The sequence below is a fragment of the Periplaneta americana genome, chromosome 3, assembly GCF_040183065.1.
Source record: "Periplaneta americana isolate PAMFEO1 chromosome 3, P.americana_PAMFEO1_priV1, whole genome shotgun sequence".
Taxonomy (NCBI): Eukaryota; Metazoa; Arthropoda; class Insecta; order Blattodea; family Blattidae; genus Periplaneta; species Periplaneta americana.
Window position 1 is genome coordinate 25,665,761 of NC_091119.1, and position 18,646 is coordinate 25,684,406.

Consider the following 18,646-nt stretch of genomic DNA (forward strand, 5'->3'; position numbering starts at 1 on the left):
CAACAACAACAATAGTAATGATAATAATTAATATTTGAAGAGAAAAATTCGCTCCGGTGCCGGGGGTCGAACCCGGGTCCTTGGTTCTACGTACCATGCGCTCTGACCACTGAGCTACGCCGAATTCAATCCAGAGCACCGGATCGAACCTTCCTCCTTCAGGGTTTCCCTTTGTGGCCTGACTCCAAGTTAGGCATATATGTTGACGTATATGTCTAGTGTCAACTGCCATTATACTAGGAGCGCACTCAGTTCAGTGACTTATTTGGCCGGGATTCCGCAGTTATGATGCACTGCTAGCTATGAGAATATTATGGACTTATTAATTTGTCCTACAGAATAGTCTCTGTAATGTTGACAATTAATATTTGAAGAGAAAAATTCGCCGGGGATCGAACCCGGGTCCCTGGTTCTACGTACCAAGCACTCTGACCACTGAGCTACGCCGAATTCAATCCACAGCACCGGATCGAACCTTCCTCCTTCAGTGTTTCCCTTTGTGGCCTGACTCCAAGTTAGGCATATATATTGACGTATAATTATGTCTAGTGTCAAATATTAATTGTCAACATTACAGAGATTATTCTGTAGGACAAATTAATAAATCCATAATAATAATAATAATAATAATAATAATAATAATAATAATAATAATAATAATAATGAAACCCCAATTATTTTATTTCAGTTTGTTCACCACATTTGTCTTGCAGAATGTCACTCTAATATGGCAGATATATCTAAATAAAGTACTCTGAAATATAGTAATTCACAAACTAATTCCTGTAGCAGCACCATACATACACCCATATAAAATAAAAGTTCTGACAACGAGAAATGCTGAAGCCTATTGAATAAAATACAGACTATTTCCTACCTCGAGAATGCATCGACGCACCTGACATCTGCAGGGTAGATTCCATTTTCACTTAACGTCTTGTGCTCTTGATGAGCCATAAGTGGTCAGCTACAGACAATTTTGTCCCATGCAAGCATGTCAAGTCGTGTAACCTCCTTGAAAAGAGCACTTCTTTCGTGTGAATATACGTTGCCAAATTTACACAAGAAGTTTGTGAAAGTTGCGGGAAGTTTAAACAACTCGATTCGAATATTATACATTCCTAGTACGTCAATACACCATGAAATAATAAAAATAGTCGTGCATTAATGGAAACAAGGTGTTCACGTGCTCTTGTGTTCTTATTGACGCATCGCCACTGGTCTGCAGAATATCTACTGAGACCACAGAGAGAAAACAGGAAATAAATGAAAAAAGCAACACAGTTTGTCTTCGAAGTTTATAGCAATTAAGAGACCTAAAAGAAAGACTATCAAAAAAAATATTTAACTTCGTAGTATCAGTCATAAGTGGAATAAGTTTTACCAAATATGACATTTAAAAGTCATGTTGAGTTCAGATAAGTTTGTGAAATAATATATAAATTAGTTTTTTATTTTTCCAGTCAATCACTTATCATGTTAAGATGGCAGAAATGGATTCTGTTACATCAAGATACAATGTTAATATACGTCACGAATATTTTCGACTTACTTTCAAGTCATCTTCAGGTGATAGTTTTCTAACAAACAAACATTTGAACTAGGTGAAAATATTATTTAAAACACATTTATAAAACACTTCAACTGTACATCTTTCATATAATGCCTCTCACCATGGCGAATATACCGAGATTTTCTTTTACATCCACTTCATACAGTCTTCCAATACATTGAACGTCATAAAGAACAAGCCTAGTCTTCAGTTTTATATATAATAATTTTAAATGTTTTTAATTTCATAATTCAGGCACATTGCATGCCTCTCAATATATTGTATTATAATTATGTTCATTGGAAGGCTTTCTATCTGTATGTCAATTTAATTTTAAGACTATGTACGCCATTCAACCATTTTATGTAAAGTATGCATGGTCAGACTATTTACTAGTGTTTTATAAATGTGTTTTAAGTAATATTTTCACCTAGTTCAAATGTTTGTTTGTTAGAAAACTATTACTTGAAGATGACTTGAAAGTACTAAGGTTGGATAAAAAGTAATGGCAACAGATCGATATTTCTGACATGGCTTTATTCACAGGGGTACAACATTTACGTACCTTCTATATAGTCGCCTCCCTTATTTATTACCTTTTGCCAAATGTTTGGAAGGCGTCGTACACCATCAGCGCGTCCATCTTTGTTGATGTTCCGTATTGACCGCCCTAAAGCACGGATAAGTTCATCTCTGGTATTGTACCAGGTCCCTCGCAGTGGTTCTTTCACTTTGGTGAAAAGATCGTAATCGCTTGGATCATATCGGGTGAGTACGGTGGATGTTCCGGTAGTCCGCATTTTCCGTCTGCCTTGGAGGTACAGCATGGTGCAGTATTACCCCCAATCAATGTCATATGCCACAATGAACATCACTTTCACATCCCTGCCTTCCCGGAACGCTTTAACCCATCGTGCCACTGTGCAATATGGCAATGCTGCATCGGCATATGCTTCATGCAGTCCCTGAAAACATTCTTGTGTACTACGACCTCGTGTCACTTCAATTTTGATCCAGGAACGTTGCTCTATTTTTGTAAACGTGGTCTTAGGGCGCTCGCACTATCCCTATGAGAGTCAACATTCTACACACTGCAGTAGATTGACAGAGTACTATCGCCGCTGGCTGCACTAACTCATCTAACAGTCCTCGTTCATGTCCACACAGCTGGGAATTCTCGAACGCACCATCGTCACGTGACAGCAGTGTTGCCATTACTTTTTATCCAACCTATGTAAGTCGAAAATATTCGTGACGTATATTAACATTGTATCTTGAAGTAACAGAATCCATTTCTGCCATCTTAACATGATAAGTAATTGACTGAAAAAATAAAAAACTAATTTATATGATATTAAATATGACATTGATTAATGTTTTTTTAATTGATTTGTGAAGGAAAGTGAGGATATCATGTACTGTTCTTATTTGATGTTATTGCTTAACTATTAATTGTTCCAGAATGGAGGTCAGGGTATGATGGGTCAACGTTCGCATTCTGCTGCTCCTACCGATTCACCTAGTCTCCATTCTAGAAGCAGATCCAAAAGCCCACGTCGTATGGGGGACCACCGTAGCCTATCACCGCCCGAAGGCAGAATGCATCATGGCCAGCCCATTCCTTCTCATGCTTATGTCCCGCGCTTCTCTCGTTCAGCAACTGCCACACCTACTGGTTCACCTAAGAAACGCCAGCTTCCACAGATACCACACGCCCTGCAAAAAGCTCTTAAAGAACGTGTTGCTCAGGTACTGTGCATTCTTGTCCATATTTATTTACCCATGCATTGCATTAAATTGTTAATAATATATATTACTTATAATAATGAACTTAATTTTTATTTAAACAACAAATTATACTCGTATATCCCTGTCTAGTAATAATTCTCCTTTCCCCTAATAATAATAATAATAATAATAATAATAATAATAATAATAATAATAATAAAATTACAGTAATAATGATAATGATATAATAACAATAATAATCATTAATATCATGAATAATAAACATTAATTATTAAGACGCCTTTGGTGTGAGGAGTACAAATTAGGAATTAAAATTTCAAGTTCCATAAGACTAAACACAGTTCTTTTCATGGACGACCAAGTATTAGTTGCAAACTCCGAAGACAATTTACAGATGGGTATATTTAAACTAAATAAAATCATAGAAGAATATGGCATGAAGATTTCACCAGAAAAAAACAAAATAATGGCATTTGAAGGTACAAACAGAAAGCAGATGTAAGCAGAAAAATTAACAAATTTTTACAAATATTAGGACTGCTAAACCATACCGTAAAACCAAGTTTAGTACAGAAACATTCCAGAATAAAGCTACCGGTATATAAAACCCTTGCACTACCAACTGTCCTCTATTGAAGCGAAATTTGGGTTCTGAAACAAAGAGATATCAGCAGATTAAGAGCAGCTGAAATGAAATATCTGCGACGAACTGCAGGATACACATTTCTGGACCACAAGAGGAACGAGGATATACTGCAGGAACTCAACATGCAACCATTAGAAGAAAAAATTACAGAATACAGAAATAGATGGCTTGAACACATTTCTCGTATCGAAGCTGGCCAGACACCCCAAGAAATGCTAAAATACCACCCTCAAGGACGATGACGACCTGGACGTTCACAGAAACGTCTATTGGATCTTGTATAGCTGGAACCGAAACAGGCCAACAACGGCCTAATTTCGTGCCTTGAATATGATGGTGATGAATTATAGGAGGTACTTAAACTAGTTACATGAGACCTTACCAAAGATTTCAGTCACTGCCCACTACTGAGGAAAATACAGTATAGTAGAATCCCTCTTATCCGACACCAAAGGGACCAAGCTAGTTCCGCATATGAGATTTTGCCAGATAATTGAATAAATATCGGTATATACGAAAAAAAAAGTTCGTATTTCATGGTGCCAAATGTTGAAATTGCCGCCATGTGAAGCTTATTTTTCTATCACTTGCTCGTAACTGAATAAACATAAAAATTGTGTGGATTTTTCTTATTAAAACATCACACAACACAAATAATACACTAATTCCAGATTCGAATATTCACTGAAAATTAAAATTCGTGTGAACATCCTAATGTGGCAACACTGACAGCTGTGAACATAACTATATGAACATAAAAACTGTGTGAATATTCTTTATTAAAACACATCACACAACACACACAATACATTAATTTTAGGTTTGAATATTCATTGATGGCAATAGTTCGTGTGAACTTTCTAATATGGCAACACTGAGGGCTGGAACATAATTAAATAAACATAAAAACTGTGTGGATTATCTTTATTAAAACACATCACACAACACAAATAATACACTAATTTTAGGTTCGAATATTCACTGAAAATTAAAGTTCGTACGAACTTACTAATGTGGCAAAACTGACTGTCCAGACTGTGGCAATGCGGCAGATTTAAACTTTTTTTTTTTTTTGCCCAGCCAAAAGTGCCATTGTTTTGGTATTGCCGGTTGTTTGGGTGCCGGTTGCAAGAAATTTTACTGTATTCAGTACACTAGTGAAGTATTTAAGTATATTAAAACTCACGATGTTGATCTTCCTTCGTCTTCAGGTGCACTAAGCGAGTGAAAAGGTTATTTATTATCCGCAACAATCCCAACAAGAACGTATCTTTCATAACCATCGTCGTCAGGGTAGGCCATCAGAAAAATTCATCCTCCCATTGCAGTTTGGCTCTTCTCACACCTTATGTTCATCGAAAGACGAAAGTAGATCCCACCTGCAAGAGCCTATATACAGTAGCGTGCAAATTAATCCGAACAACGTAATTACTTATGAAAAAACACTCAAACGGGATAAAAAAAGGATCTAAGACATACCTTAGTAATCTATGTGGCCTCCCTTGTTCCTAATAACAGCTCTGAGACGATTTGGCATGGATTCCACTAATTTCCCACAAATATTCAATTCTTCATCGCGAAACCATACACCAATGAGGGCAGAAATCGTCTTCTCCTTTGTAGAACAATCCATTTTTTGCATTCTTCTTTTGCAAATTGACCACAAGTTCTCAATGGGGTTGATGTCGGGTGAGTTTCCTGGCCAGGGGAGTACCTGAATATTCTTCTTGTTGAAGAATTCTGTAGTTTTTCGAGACGTATGGTATGGTGCCAGGTCTTGTTGGAACACATCTCTGCCTTCCGGAAATGATTTTTGCAGCTGGGGTACGATTCTGGTTTCCAATAAGTGAATATATTTGTCAGAATTCATCATTCCCTTGATAGGTATTAATGCTCCAGGCCCTTCATATGTAAAATAACCCCAAAACATTACTTTAGGGGGGTATTTGGGTGCTTGTTGGAGATAAGCTGCTGTTACTTTTTCGGATCCTTTCCGTACATAAGAAACACGGTGGCCATGGACCTCGAAATGAGACTCATCGGAAAAAAGTACATTCTTCCAGTCATTCACTGTCCAGTGTTGATGTAATTTTGCCCACATTAAGCGTTTTTTGCACATAACAGGGGTTAGCAGTTGCTTCTTAATAGGCTTACGAGCCCTTCATCCAGCTTCCAAAAGCCTACGCCGCACTGTTGTGACGTGAATATTCGCCCCAGTGGTAGCCATTAACTCGCGGGTTAAGTCGACAGCAGTTAGTCTAGGATTTAATTTACTTTTCCTGACAATTAAACGATCATCTGCAGATGAAGTCTTCCTTTTCCGGCCACAGTTTCCTTTTTTCTGGGATGTGATGGATCCAGTCTCCCTGTATCCTTTTATGATCGAATTAACAGTAGCCAAACCAATGTGACATTCTGCAGCAATTTGCCTCTGTGTCATAGAAGAATGCTCTGCTAATGTTATAATTTTAGACCGTTTTCGTTGAGTTGTATCCATTTGTGAAGACGACAGAATTTACACAGGATTGCAGTATTAAGTCTTCAACACAACTGAAATGCTTATAAGTACAAAACGACAGGCAAAATGTCACATATTATAAAAAAAATAATAACGACAGACCTTCAACAATGGAATTACACGTACTACAGATGTAAATTAAAGCGGTATGAGCAGCTGTGAGGCCAACAATGACAGAAAATGTAAAAATATGTCATGTTCAGATTAATTTGCACGCTACTGTACTTTTCATGTGCTTCATTAGGAGTGGATAAAGCCTTTTAATGATGATAATGATTATAATATCGATGATGATTGTTATTGTTGCTCTTTGTTTCACAGGATCTCGAGGATCGAGCGAGAATGATGAAACAAAGAATGAAGCTGATGCAAGGGATGAGAGGTTCTGGGATGGGGGGTGAGTAACATAGCCAGTGAATCGAAAATACTTTATGCATGACTTCTTCTTGGTGTAGAACTGCTGCTTCATTTCAGTTTTGTTGTTTAGTTCAGTGTTTCTCAGCCACTGGGTGATGCCCACACTGGTGATAACATCAGAGATTTTTTTTTATTGGTGTAGTTCACCTGTCTTTTTCATTTACACCTTCCATAGTAGAGAAGTAATGATTACATTTAAAATAACGAATCCTTGCTTAATTTGCTACTCCTATAACCTCTTTGTACAAAAAAAAAAAAAGAGTTGTATAGATTTATTATTTTTGTTAGAGTGATGTTAATGATTATGAAATGTATCTAAATAAATGTAGCAATTAGTAAGCTAAAGTACCATTGCCAGTAAAGATGTGTAATTACAATTAGCCATTTCATGCAAAATTATAGACTTAAGATATTTTAAAGCTAGTGATGCCTTTAACAGAGCTGTAGATATTGGCTGACATAGATTTAAACCTGTAAGTGTAGTAGCAATATTGCGAATGTTTAAATTATAGTAAGGATATAAATTAAAATTCTAGAACTAACTCCACCTAGTTTGCATAAAGGGACGTGTTCAATTTGTTACCCTACATAGGTGCAAAATCAAAGTTTCTGCAGAATGATAGTTTTGCGTTTCAGGCAATTCCCATAGTATGTTTAAATTGTTCTTAGTCTCTAAATAACATTTCAAGATCGTAAATATGGCTGTGAAAATTATTACATTAAATTCGAAGTCTAATCCTTTGAAATAATAGCCACTGGCTTAGCTCAGTCAGCAGAGGTGCTTCCCTTCTGATCCAGAGCTGCTCTTGGGCGTGGGTTCTATTCCTGGTTGGATATTTTCCTAGGTTTTCTCCAACCATAAAGTGAATGTCAGGTAATCTATGGCAAATCCTCGGCCTCATCTTTCCAAATACCATCTTGCTATCGCCAATTCCATCAATGCTAAATAACCTAGTAATTGATACAACGTTGTTAAATAATCAACTATAAAAAAAGTAATAAAAACTTTCAATTAGTAATGAACACTGCATATATTTAAAGCAAGAGGATTACATGAAGTAAGTGCATAACTAGACATAACTTAGTGTTAATAATTTCTTTGTTCTTTTTGATGTTTAAGGATACAAAAAGAAAGATCAAAGAAGATCTTGGCTTTTACTACACAAAATTTCATTATCTACCTACATATATGTTACAATTCTATATTTCTCACATAAATTGCTTAAATAAATAATTTTGGTTATAGTACGAAGTTTGTTTTCTTAAAATATTATGAAAGTACCGATGCCTTAAATGCTACCAGTTTTCGACTGCTTGAGAACTTTTATTTTATTATTATTTTTTTAATGGCGTTTATCCACCTGCATACTACAGTAACACTTTGAGTATATCTGCATGTTTTACTCTTAAGGGGAGAGGATGGTATTATTTAAAACTTTTTTCCTATTTGGTGTAAAATATTAATTTTTTGTATGTAGAGAGCTCATAGCTCTAGCAACTCAACCAAAAATAAATATTTTGAAAAAAAAATTATTTGGGGGCCCAGATTTGAAAAAAATATACCAAATGCAGGATTTTACTAAAACCGATATATCTAAACCATTTTTAAAGGTAGATTCATCCAGGTTTTTGCAACGTACTTGCAAAAGCATGTTCTACTAACTGTCTGTAACAGAATTTTTATATTAGTCCCTACGTTTGTAAAATAAACAATTAAAATTTAATACACTTTTCTGAATTCCTTTCTTGCAAACAAACAGACGTAGTTTTAAAATGAAAACAATTAACATAATTCTGTTACAGAGAAAAGTTTCCTAATAGTCTAAAGAATGTGTGTTCTAAATTTCATGCATGTTACTTTAATAGTTCAGAAATTATATCCATTTTTGTCTGGCAATGTAGCAAAAAAATGAAGTTACTGTAAACCGATAAAAGGGGGCGAGTGATTTAAAAATCCATAGCGCAGGAAGTTTGAAATGGCGTCTCAACATCCGATAAGGGCACAAATACCCACGAAATGTTATGCAATGCATTCAACACATATCAAAGAATATTTTAAAGTTTATTTTTTATTTTTTATTTTTTATTTTTTTTTTTTTATTTTTTTTTTTTTGAAAATTCAATTTATCGGAAACAGCAATAAAAGGGGGTGAGTGATTTAAAATCCATAACGCAGGAAGTTTAACAATAGCGTCTCAACAACTGATAAGGGCACAAATACCCACAAAATGTTATGCTATGCATTCCACACATATCACAGAGTATTTTGAAGAATTTTTTTTTTTTGAAAGTTTACTCATTTTTAACCAAAAAATACCATCCTCTCCCCTTAAAAGAGCAGTATTATTGCTGGAATATTTTCGCCTCAAGTTGTAAGATCATTTTGAATTACCCTAGGTGCACTATGAAGGGCAATCTACTTTACACCCCAATTTTTAATTTATTCTAATGTTTAATTTTACGAAATTTCACAACTGATTTTATAATTTTATCAAGTCATTATATTTCATGGATATCGAACTATAATCGGATTTAATATGAACATGTGAGACTAAAAAATATGTTCTCTTTCAATAAAATTTTACTAATATCAGCATATAAAAATATATTTGAATAATATAATTGAATTCTTAAGATTTTGGCTTAAAATGCAGTAGGAAACATATTATATTTCATTTAAATATAAGGTAAAACAAAGCAGTATTAGTATATGTACAGAATACTTTTAATTAACTTTTTCAAGTACTGGTAAATATTATGCATTTCATCGTGCATTTATGCCCATTGAAAAAAAAGATACACATTGAACGAATTAGTGTCAGTTATCGATATTTCGTTTCTACTTCTTATTGTATCAACAAATGTACAGGACAGCTTACTTGATTTAGCGACCCCTTGTGCTTTTCAATGTTAAATATATTAAAGTACTGTTTTTATAAATGTTTAACTGACAAAGAAACATAAAAAATTACTCCCTACAAATTCTTAAGTAACAAAGAAAACATTACTTAAAATAGAAAGATAGTAGTTGGTAAGTAAAATATACAAGATTTTCTGCATCAGACATTTCTAGAGATAAAAGGGTGTTGAGTATATAATTAGCACTGATACAACTGTTCAGACACTATTTATTTTATTTTTACATGACTCCATTTAACTAAACATATTATTACACATTGTTTCACATAAAACGGAAAGATTTACTACTGTTCTTTTATAACTTAGCCAATATGATTAAAATGTTTGTTTCGTGAATGTTGATTGTTGAACGGAGTATATTAACAAATCTGAATTTAATACATATTAAGATTTCAGTTTTAATTATGTTTACATAATACCGTTAACTACAAGATACTGCTATTATTTAATTATTTATTCATAAAATAAATGAGTAAATATTGAAATTGTTTATTTATCTCTTTATGGAACACTATTTTGAATGTATTTAAAAATGGCTAAAATTTGTGACTAATATTAAATGATATAATATCTGTCACTCATAAATTTGATTTTAATTTTTAATTTCGAATTAAATTCTACTCAAACAAGCAATAGTTAAACAAGAGATTTAGTGTCTGTCTGATTATTAAATTTAATTACAAAAGTATAGTGCTAGTATAATCTCTCCTTAAGTGCCAACTAATGTTTATGTATTGGATAACGACTCTATATATATTTCTAATTTTATGATGTAGAAAACAAAAATTTGCATAATTTATTTTTTTACCCTGTGTTATGGTAGTCATTCAGATATAAAAATTTATGTGAAGTAGTGTTTTTTTAGTCCTTCATCCCTAAATATATTGTAAAACACTCACCCTAAGTGATTTATACATTGATTCAAGAAGAAGGGAAATTGTTTTGAAAGATAATAGTATTGGTCATTTTGAGGAGAAGAAAGTTCAGATGAATGTGTGTATATTTCTATATGACGTAAGTTAAAACTACAAAATCACTATGGTAGTAATAAAAATAAATGTATGCATCTTGATTACACAACTTTTAACACTGTATCACTTCGGAATATGTATGGTAAGACTTTGCTGTGTTAAATTTCAATGTACCTTGTTTACATGTTTCGACCTATTTATGGATCATCTTCAGAACTGGTCGTTGTTGGTCTTGGCGCCACTTGTTCTGTTTCCTGTGAGGGTGTGTTCCTGTGGTATAGTGTAGAGTCAAAGAGTGTGTGTGTTTTGAAGTTGAGTTGTGTGTTGAGAACACACACACACACACACACACACAAAAACATACCCCAACGAAATTCTCAACACACAACTCAACTTAAAAACACACACACTCTTTGACTCTACACTATACCACAGGAACACACCCTCACAGGAAACAGAACAAGTGGCGCCAAGACCAACAACGACCAGTTCTGAAGATGACCCATAAATAGGTCGAAACATGTAAACGAGGTACGTTGAAATTTAACACAGGAAAGTCTTACCATACATATTCCGAAAAAATAAATAAGTTATAATCTTTAATGTAGGCTATTAATAAAGTATTTGCATTTTGAATTGTACAAACAAACTTATAGTAGAATTTTTTTTCTACATTTTATGTCCCAGCAGTAACGCACGTAACTTATCAAGTGCAAAGATCTAATGTTATTCATCCAAAATCATCTTGAGAATCCTTTATACCATGGATGGACATTTTAGTGGTTCACGACCCAGAAGTGCTTCGAAAATTCCCTCCAATGCCGAAAGATGGAGCTGTGATTTATAGTGCCAGTCTCTTCATATCACTCTTTCTGTACTGTAAAAATCATAACAATTGAAGGGAGTCAGAAGCAAATGGATATAAGTGCACTTTAATTACTTTAGAGGAAATGTAATTGAAAATGTTTAACCTTTCGTAAATTCTGTAAATACAACCCTCAATTTGAAAGTATTCAAGTCGGCTTCATAGGGAGCTATACCTGAAAGCCAGATTTGTATAATACACATCACTGTTCGTTAACAGGAAACCATAAATTTAAGTTGCACAGAGCTTGATGTGCATTCAATGCTAGGTCTTTGACGTCTTGTCAACCCACTTGAGGTATGTGAATATAAAGGGAATAATTGGATGCACTAACGCAATATGGAACCAAGTCCAAAATACAGCTTTTGAGCTACAGCTGTTTTAGCAAATCGTTACAAATAAAATTCTACATCAGTACTATTACGAAAGTAATGATTGCATTATTAACATTCTGAAATGCTCTTTCAGATCAATGGTGCAGCTCGCATCAGTATTTGACTCACACAGAGTAGAAGGGCAACATTGGAGTTGGTTCCATATTGCTTATTGCAAAACTGGATATTGGCACTTGGTTCCTACTTCTGTGATTCAAATGAGAGAGAGATGAGGCAACACTCTAGTTCAAATCCATGTTTAACACTTTATTATTGGAAAACTAAACATCCGAGACACTAATTGTGGGATTACAAATAAAATTTAAAAAATATATATTCATTAGCATTTGTTCATACATTGACTTATCATTCCAAGGTGAAGTCAAGGGGACCATTGATTCCATCAACATCATCCTGTCCACACCTGTGGAGTAATGGCTAGCATGTCTGGCCGCGAAACCAGGTGACCCAGGTTCGATTCCCGATCGGGGCAAGTTATCTGGTTGAGGTTTTTCCGGGGTTTTCCCTCAACCCAATATGAGCAAATGCTGGGTAACTTTCGGTGTTGCATCCTGGGCTCATTTCACCGGCATAATCACCTTAATCTTATTCAGACGCTAAATAACCTAAGCTGTTAATAAAGCGTCGTAAAATAACCTACTAAAATAAAAATTCATTGGATTTTCTTCTGCAGTTACATATTTGATACCTAAACATCTTCGGTTCTACAACTTTCTTTGATACATTAACATTACTCTTGTTGCTATAATGTAATATAATATAATATAATATAATATAATATAATATAATATAATATAATATAATATAATATATCACTCCTATTGGCAAAAAATTGAATTCAAACTCCCATATTTACACAAACCAAACATGGCAACTAACAGCTTGGAGTTGGTTCTAAATTGCAAAACACTGCACTATGGATTCTGTTTTTGGTGGTTGGTTCAGATCTCTCTATAGGGCAGCACGTTACAGATAGGAGTTGGTTCTATTTTGTATAAGAAACTATAGACATTAAGACACATTTTGCAATAGAAATCCAGATATTCATAAAATGGTGGGTGGTTCCATATTGCATAAGTGCATCCAATTGAGACTGGGTCTGGTAGAGTTCCTGGGTAGCTCAGTTGGTAGAGCATTGGCACCCTCAGTCAAAGGTCCCAGGTTCGATACCCGGCCCCTGAACAATTTTTCCCTTTAAATTATTCAAGGAATTGAATTGTTGCAGAATGAGTAAAATATATACCGGTTTTCAGAAAGTGTGCATATCCATGATACTGAAATTTTATTAAGAAACATTCTTTATCCAGAGATAATTTTCATTCTCGTCAATTCTCTTAGCAGCGTCTTCATATGTTAGACCATAGTACTCCATATTTCGTCTAACCCCGTCCACCAGTATTCCTTCCATTCTTTTTTGCCATTTTTTTAATTCTTCTATTTAAAGTTCTTTTTAAACATCTATGGCGAGTCCTCGGCCTCACTTCACTTCACCCTCGTTTGGTCTGATTACCTGGTTGGGTTTTTTCCGAGGTTTTCCCCAACCACAAGGCAAATGCCAGGTAATCTGTTGGCGAATACTCGGCCTCACCTCATCTCACTATATCTCGCCAAAGAATTGTAAAAAATTTAAATTGAAATTGTAAAAAAAAATTGCAAAAATTGTAATTTTAATCTTGTAAAAATATGACTTAAAGTTTCATTGCTAAAGTAAGATATATATATATATATATTTTTTTTTTATCCAATGCCACCAGGTTGTCTTTTCGACATTTCTGGTCTTCTCTCCTGGTTGTGGCTTAGTTGTAACCCACTTCTGAGGTTGGGGTCCCTGGAAGGCGGAGTTACATTACCCCGATGATGTGATAGGATGATTATGATAATGTAGTGCCAGGAGAGGTCTTAAATCTAAACTTAACCTAAATTCCAGACCATGGACGAACACAGGAAAAATTCCTGTGCTCTAACCGGGAATCGAATCCGGGACCTCATGAACTAAAGCCAGAAGCTCTGACCACTAGACCATGAGGCTGTCTATAACCTGAATGTAAAGCATGTCCTACAACACCTAGGCTAATAGGGTTTAGTGTGTTGTATTAGCATGTTTTCTTTCAAAATGTTATGCACATTATTGTTCACTTCAACCAGCAAATCCACTGTGCGAGTCCAATAAAATAATTCAAAGTAATTAATATATGGTTATATCGAAGATAATAATACATACACCTATGTATGTATATATATAAAAGACTCTTGAACTTACTTGAATATAATAAATGCAATGAAAAATTTCAGCCTTCTCTCTTCTCTGACTTAAAGGACAGTCGTCTTCAAATTCACAATTTCTTTTGTAATAGTATTTCGGACACTATATATATTTTTTTTATTTCTTAGCTAACTTCTCTAAAAATCCTTTTTAAGTGGACACATGTTCATATGAACATTTTTCTGAAAATGAGTGTTACTATCACCTTCCGAAAGATTAAACATTGTTCTTTAATCATCCTGTATTTATTTGTATGCGTAGAAAGTTGCAGAAAGGAATAATTTATTTTGTATAATTAAAATAATGTAAAATGAATGGCAGTATTAAATAATTTACGTATATAGGATGACAAAATTTGAATAATTTGAATGTATAAAAATAATAGTACCGTATAACAGTACATCTACAAACGAAGCTAAGTACTAACTATTGTTTGTATATATAGTTGACTCTCGATTATCCACTATAGTTGAGGTTAGAAGTAGCATAAGTAAATAAAATATAAAACAATTTACAAAAATATATGTAATTCAGGTTACATTCTGTCCCAAAAATAGCGTAATTATTACTTCAAAATAATCCTTTGAATTATAGCCCTTTGATCGTTTTCCAAGTGTCCCAGAATTTGACTGCACTGCACACATTACGCCAAACATGCATGTACACGTATTAAAGATAATATTATAGTACCTGAGAATAACCTGCTAGAGGAATGTGTATTAAATTATTTTATTTCTTGTTTTCCTTCTTACTGTTCCCACTCATACTGTGTAATGCCAGCATATCAAAATTGAAATGTACTGCGTTATTGCAGCACATAGTTTACAGGAAAGGTATTTTTATGCTAGGTACTCTATAATTTAATTAAAATCATTTTTTCTCCTTATATGACATTATTTCACTTCTTTGCAGTTGAGTACATAATTGAAATAAGTTTGTCGAATTAGAATTTGATTTCATTACTAGAGTTTAGCACGAATTGTTTCAAAGATAGAAATCTCTTCTTGTTACACTATTTCGATATTTATATTATATATATTATATTGATTTTATTTATTTGCACTTCAGAAGCACACCGATCTAATGAAAACTACAGAACATCTCATTTATCATGCATCTAGTCAGAGTTCATTATTATTATCGATATGTCTATGTTTGCTTAGTTTAGATTTAGATTTATTTAAAATTTGATAACACAATCTCAAGGGAAAAAATGGAACTCTCTGCATCATAGTCCACAGTTAATTCCTGATTTACCACGAAAATCGTCTGTAGCTGCATTTAGATTGGCAACAGGCCATGATTGTTTGGCCAAACACCTGCATAGAATTGGAATATATCAGTCCCCTAACTGCCCATTGTGCAACTCAAACCAAGAAATGGATTCGGAACACCTCAAAATCTGTGCTTCAGTGGCTGGCCATGATAATATCTTTGAAAAATATTGGAGTGCAAGAGGTCACATGACTTTATTGTCAAACGCCTGGCATTAGAAAACAACAACAGATTTAGATACTGTATACAGGGTTATTCACGAGGAGTTACCCCCACTTACGGAGCTTATTTCCGAAGAAATTTTGAGCAAAAAAATGTCGTATAAACATTGGTCCTATTCTCAATATTTTCAGAGTTACAATAATTTGAAGTTCTATGTAAAATACCAGTACTATTTTTCTTTAGTTTTAAGGGTAAAAGAATACGTATTACAAATAGAGAATTAACTATTCAGAAGTATCATTTCTTTAATTGGCTAGTATTCTAAAGTTAAACATTTGTTGTGAATTCCATACTTGCTTCGTACAAAATTTTTTTTCGATTTGTAACTTCAAAATTACATTTTTGTATGTACTTATCACAATAACGGTTACATATCACGTCACTCTTGTAAACTCTTTAAAACTGTACCGGTAAATTATAATGCAAAATTGAACTGTAAAGAATCAAGTTGCTAGAAGTGGTGTGATTTGTAACCATTGTTGTGATAAATACGTAAGAATAATGTAATTTTTGTTAAAAATGGAAAAAAAATTTCTGTACAAAGCAACTAAGGAATTTTGAACACTTTTATAGCTTTTATAGCTTTATAGAAATTTAAATTAAGAATAGACTCTTAAGCTTCTAGTATATGTTTGCATGAAGCTTGTGGTAGCACCCACAGCAGGGGCACGTTAAATGAGATATTCTGTAGTAGGTTAATATATTAATGTATATCTAGTCTTCAAATACTATAAACATTTATTTCCTTAATGCTGTTGCTTACACATTTATTAGAATATCCTGCAAGATCCTTTATTGTTTCCATTTTGTTGTCAGAACTACTCACTACATTTTTCCACCATTGTTGAAACTAACACAATATAAAAAATGTCATACACACAAATTGAGTATTAACTGTACAGTTATAATTACCATAATAGTATAAACTGTGTACGAAAACTAAGGAACACTCTACCACTAAAACAGTAATTTTTTTATTCGTCTTTAGCAAAGTTTAATTAAATTTAGACATCATGTGAATACCGAACTATGATGTTAAGATGTGTAAAAATTGTATAATGTATGGTTGATTTTGCTACTGGTCACTAAACAGTAAGATGAGTATATTTACAGTAAGTGAAAATATCATTGGAAAATTTTCCATAAAGGGGAGAAAAATATATATGTATATAAAAAAAAATAGTAATTTCAGTGAACTGAGAAGAATGAATGGGTATAAAATATTGATTTTATATCAGAAAATAAAGTTCTGAAATTGTTCATTAATCTATAAAACAAATAATTTTCAAGTGGATAATCGAGAGTTGACTATGAAGATTATATAACTACACACATATTGAAATATGTACATTCGAAATAAGTATTATGCAATTTTGTAGCTTTGCACCCCACATTTTATTGTACAGGATTTGGCAGAAGGTGTTGCTTTTTCAAAACACTCTAATACAGATGTTTTTGAACGAATTTCAATTTCATTTTTTTTTTTTTTTCAAAGATTACATATATGATGTCATTTAAGAAACATAAGGCACAAACAAAAATCAAATGTAATTCATGTTTTAAAAATGATGTCATCCAAATGGCGACCATTCTTGTCCTGGCATAGTTACAGGTGGGTGAAAAAATTGTCCATAGACCTTTCAAGCATAGCACATGAAATTGCTCGATTTCTTGAGTTATGTTTTCTGAAAGAGCTTCAAGAGTCTGTGGCTTTTCAATGTAAACCTGAGCTTTCAGGTAGCTCCATAAGAAGTAATCCATGGAAAGATCTGGTGATCTAGGGGGCCACTCCACATCCCTGTGCAATGAAATGAGTTGCCCTGGAAACTATTCCTTTAAGAAAGCTATGGATTCTCTTGAGATATGGCTAGTAGCCCCATCCTCTTGAAATCAAACTGTACTGAGGGCAACCCGACATATTCAGGCATAAAAAATTCTCGCAACATCATAACATAACGCTGTGTATTGATCATTTTCTCTGAAAAAATAGGGCTCAATTATGTCAAATCGACCAAAATTGAAGTGATTTCGAAATCTTCGTTGTGTCTGCATTATTGAACGACCAGTAGCATCAAACACGTCGTACACAAAGACACGTTCAGTCGTCCACTGCTCCATGACTCTGAAATGGTATACAACAATAAGTTAATATCCACCAATCCGAAAACATTAGTTCCCTCCCTCGCCTAGTTATACCCGTCTCAAAAACATAACACCTCCCTGCAAGACCCTGTACATTAATCATTATATTAATTTTGGAACTTTCAGGGTTTATAGATTTTTTTTTCACAGCAAAAATTGTGAGCGGTTACATCGTAGGAACACTATTACATAGTACACTTGTTAAATTTGATTTCTTAACAGTAACAGTATGATTTTCATTTCATTCACAAATAGAGTAGATGCAAGAAGAGCTTGCCACGGTAAGCTGTGCAAACTTTTGGAAACGTTCGGGTGCACTCAACCTCGCTTCGATTCGATTGGCAAACTGTCGACAGTTTTCAGTCGTCTGCTGGCTTGATGTTTCGAGTGAGATTTATCACAGTGCATGTAACGTAACCTGAACCTTGTTGCAGAGTAACTAATAACATAACATTGTTGAAAATACAGAAGCACGAATTTTTTTGCACATAAAATCACTGAATGAAATGACAAAGATGTTATAAGAAATATGTAATCGTGTAATAATTGATATTTGACTTTGTAATAAAACACTAATACTATGTGATTTTATTAAAATGTTCCAATAACTAGGGTACTATGGTCGATTTATTTTAATCTGTATATACTCCTTATGTTACGAGCGGAGCCTGTTTCGTTTTTCATAAATTTATAAACGTTATAAATAATTCCC

At 33.8% G+C, this 18,646-nt stretch overlaps 1 protein-coding gene across 18 annotated transcripts in view; it reads left to right on the forward strand.

The window, feature by feature from the left end:
- Nucleotides 1-18,646, forward strand: part of Rim (Rab3 interacting molecule) — a 513,404-nt gene that overhangs the window by 338,922 nt on the left and 155,836 nt on the right. For all 18 annotated transcript variants that reach the window (XM_069820175.1, XM_069820163.1, XM_069820168.1 and 15 more), the window contains 2 exons: nucleotides 3,014-3,301; nucleotides 6,787-6,862. In XM_069820175.1, coding sequence (XP_069676276.1) covers nucleotides 3,014-3,301; nucleotides 6,787-6,862 — 364 coding nt within the window. The remainder of the gene's footprint in view (nucleotides 1-3,013; nucleotides 3,302-6,786; nucleotides 6,863-18,646) is intronic.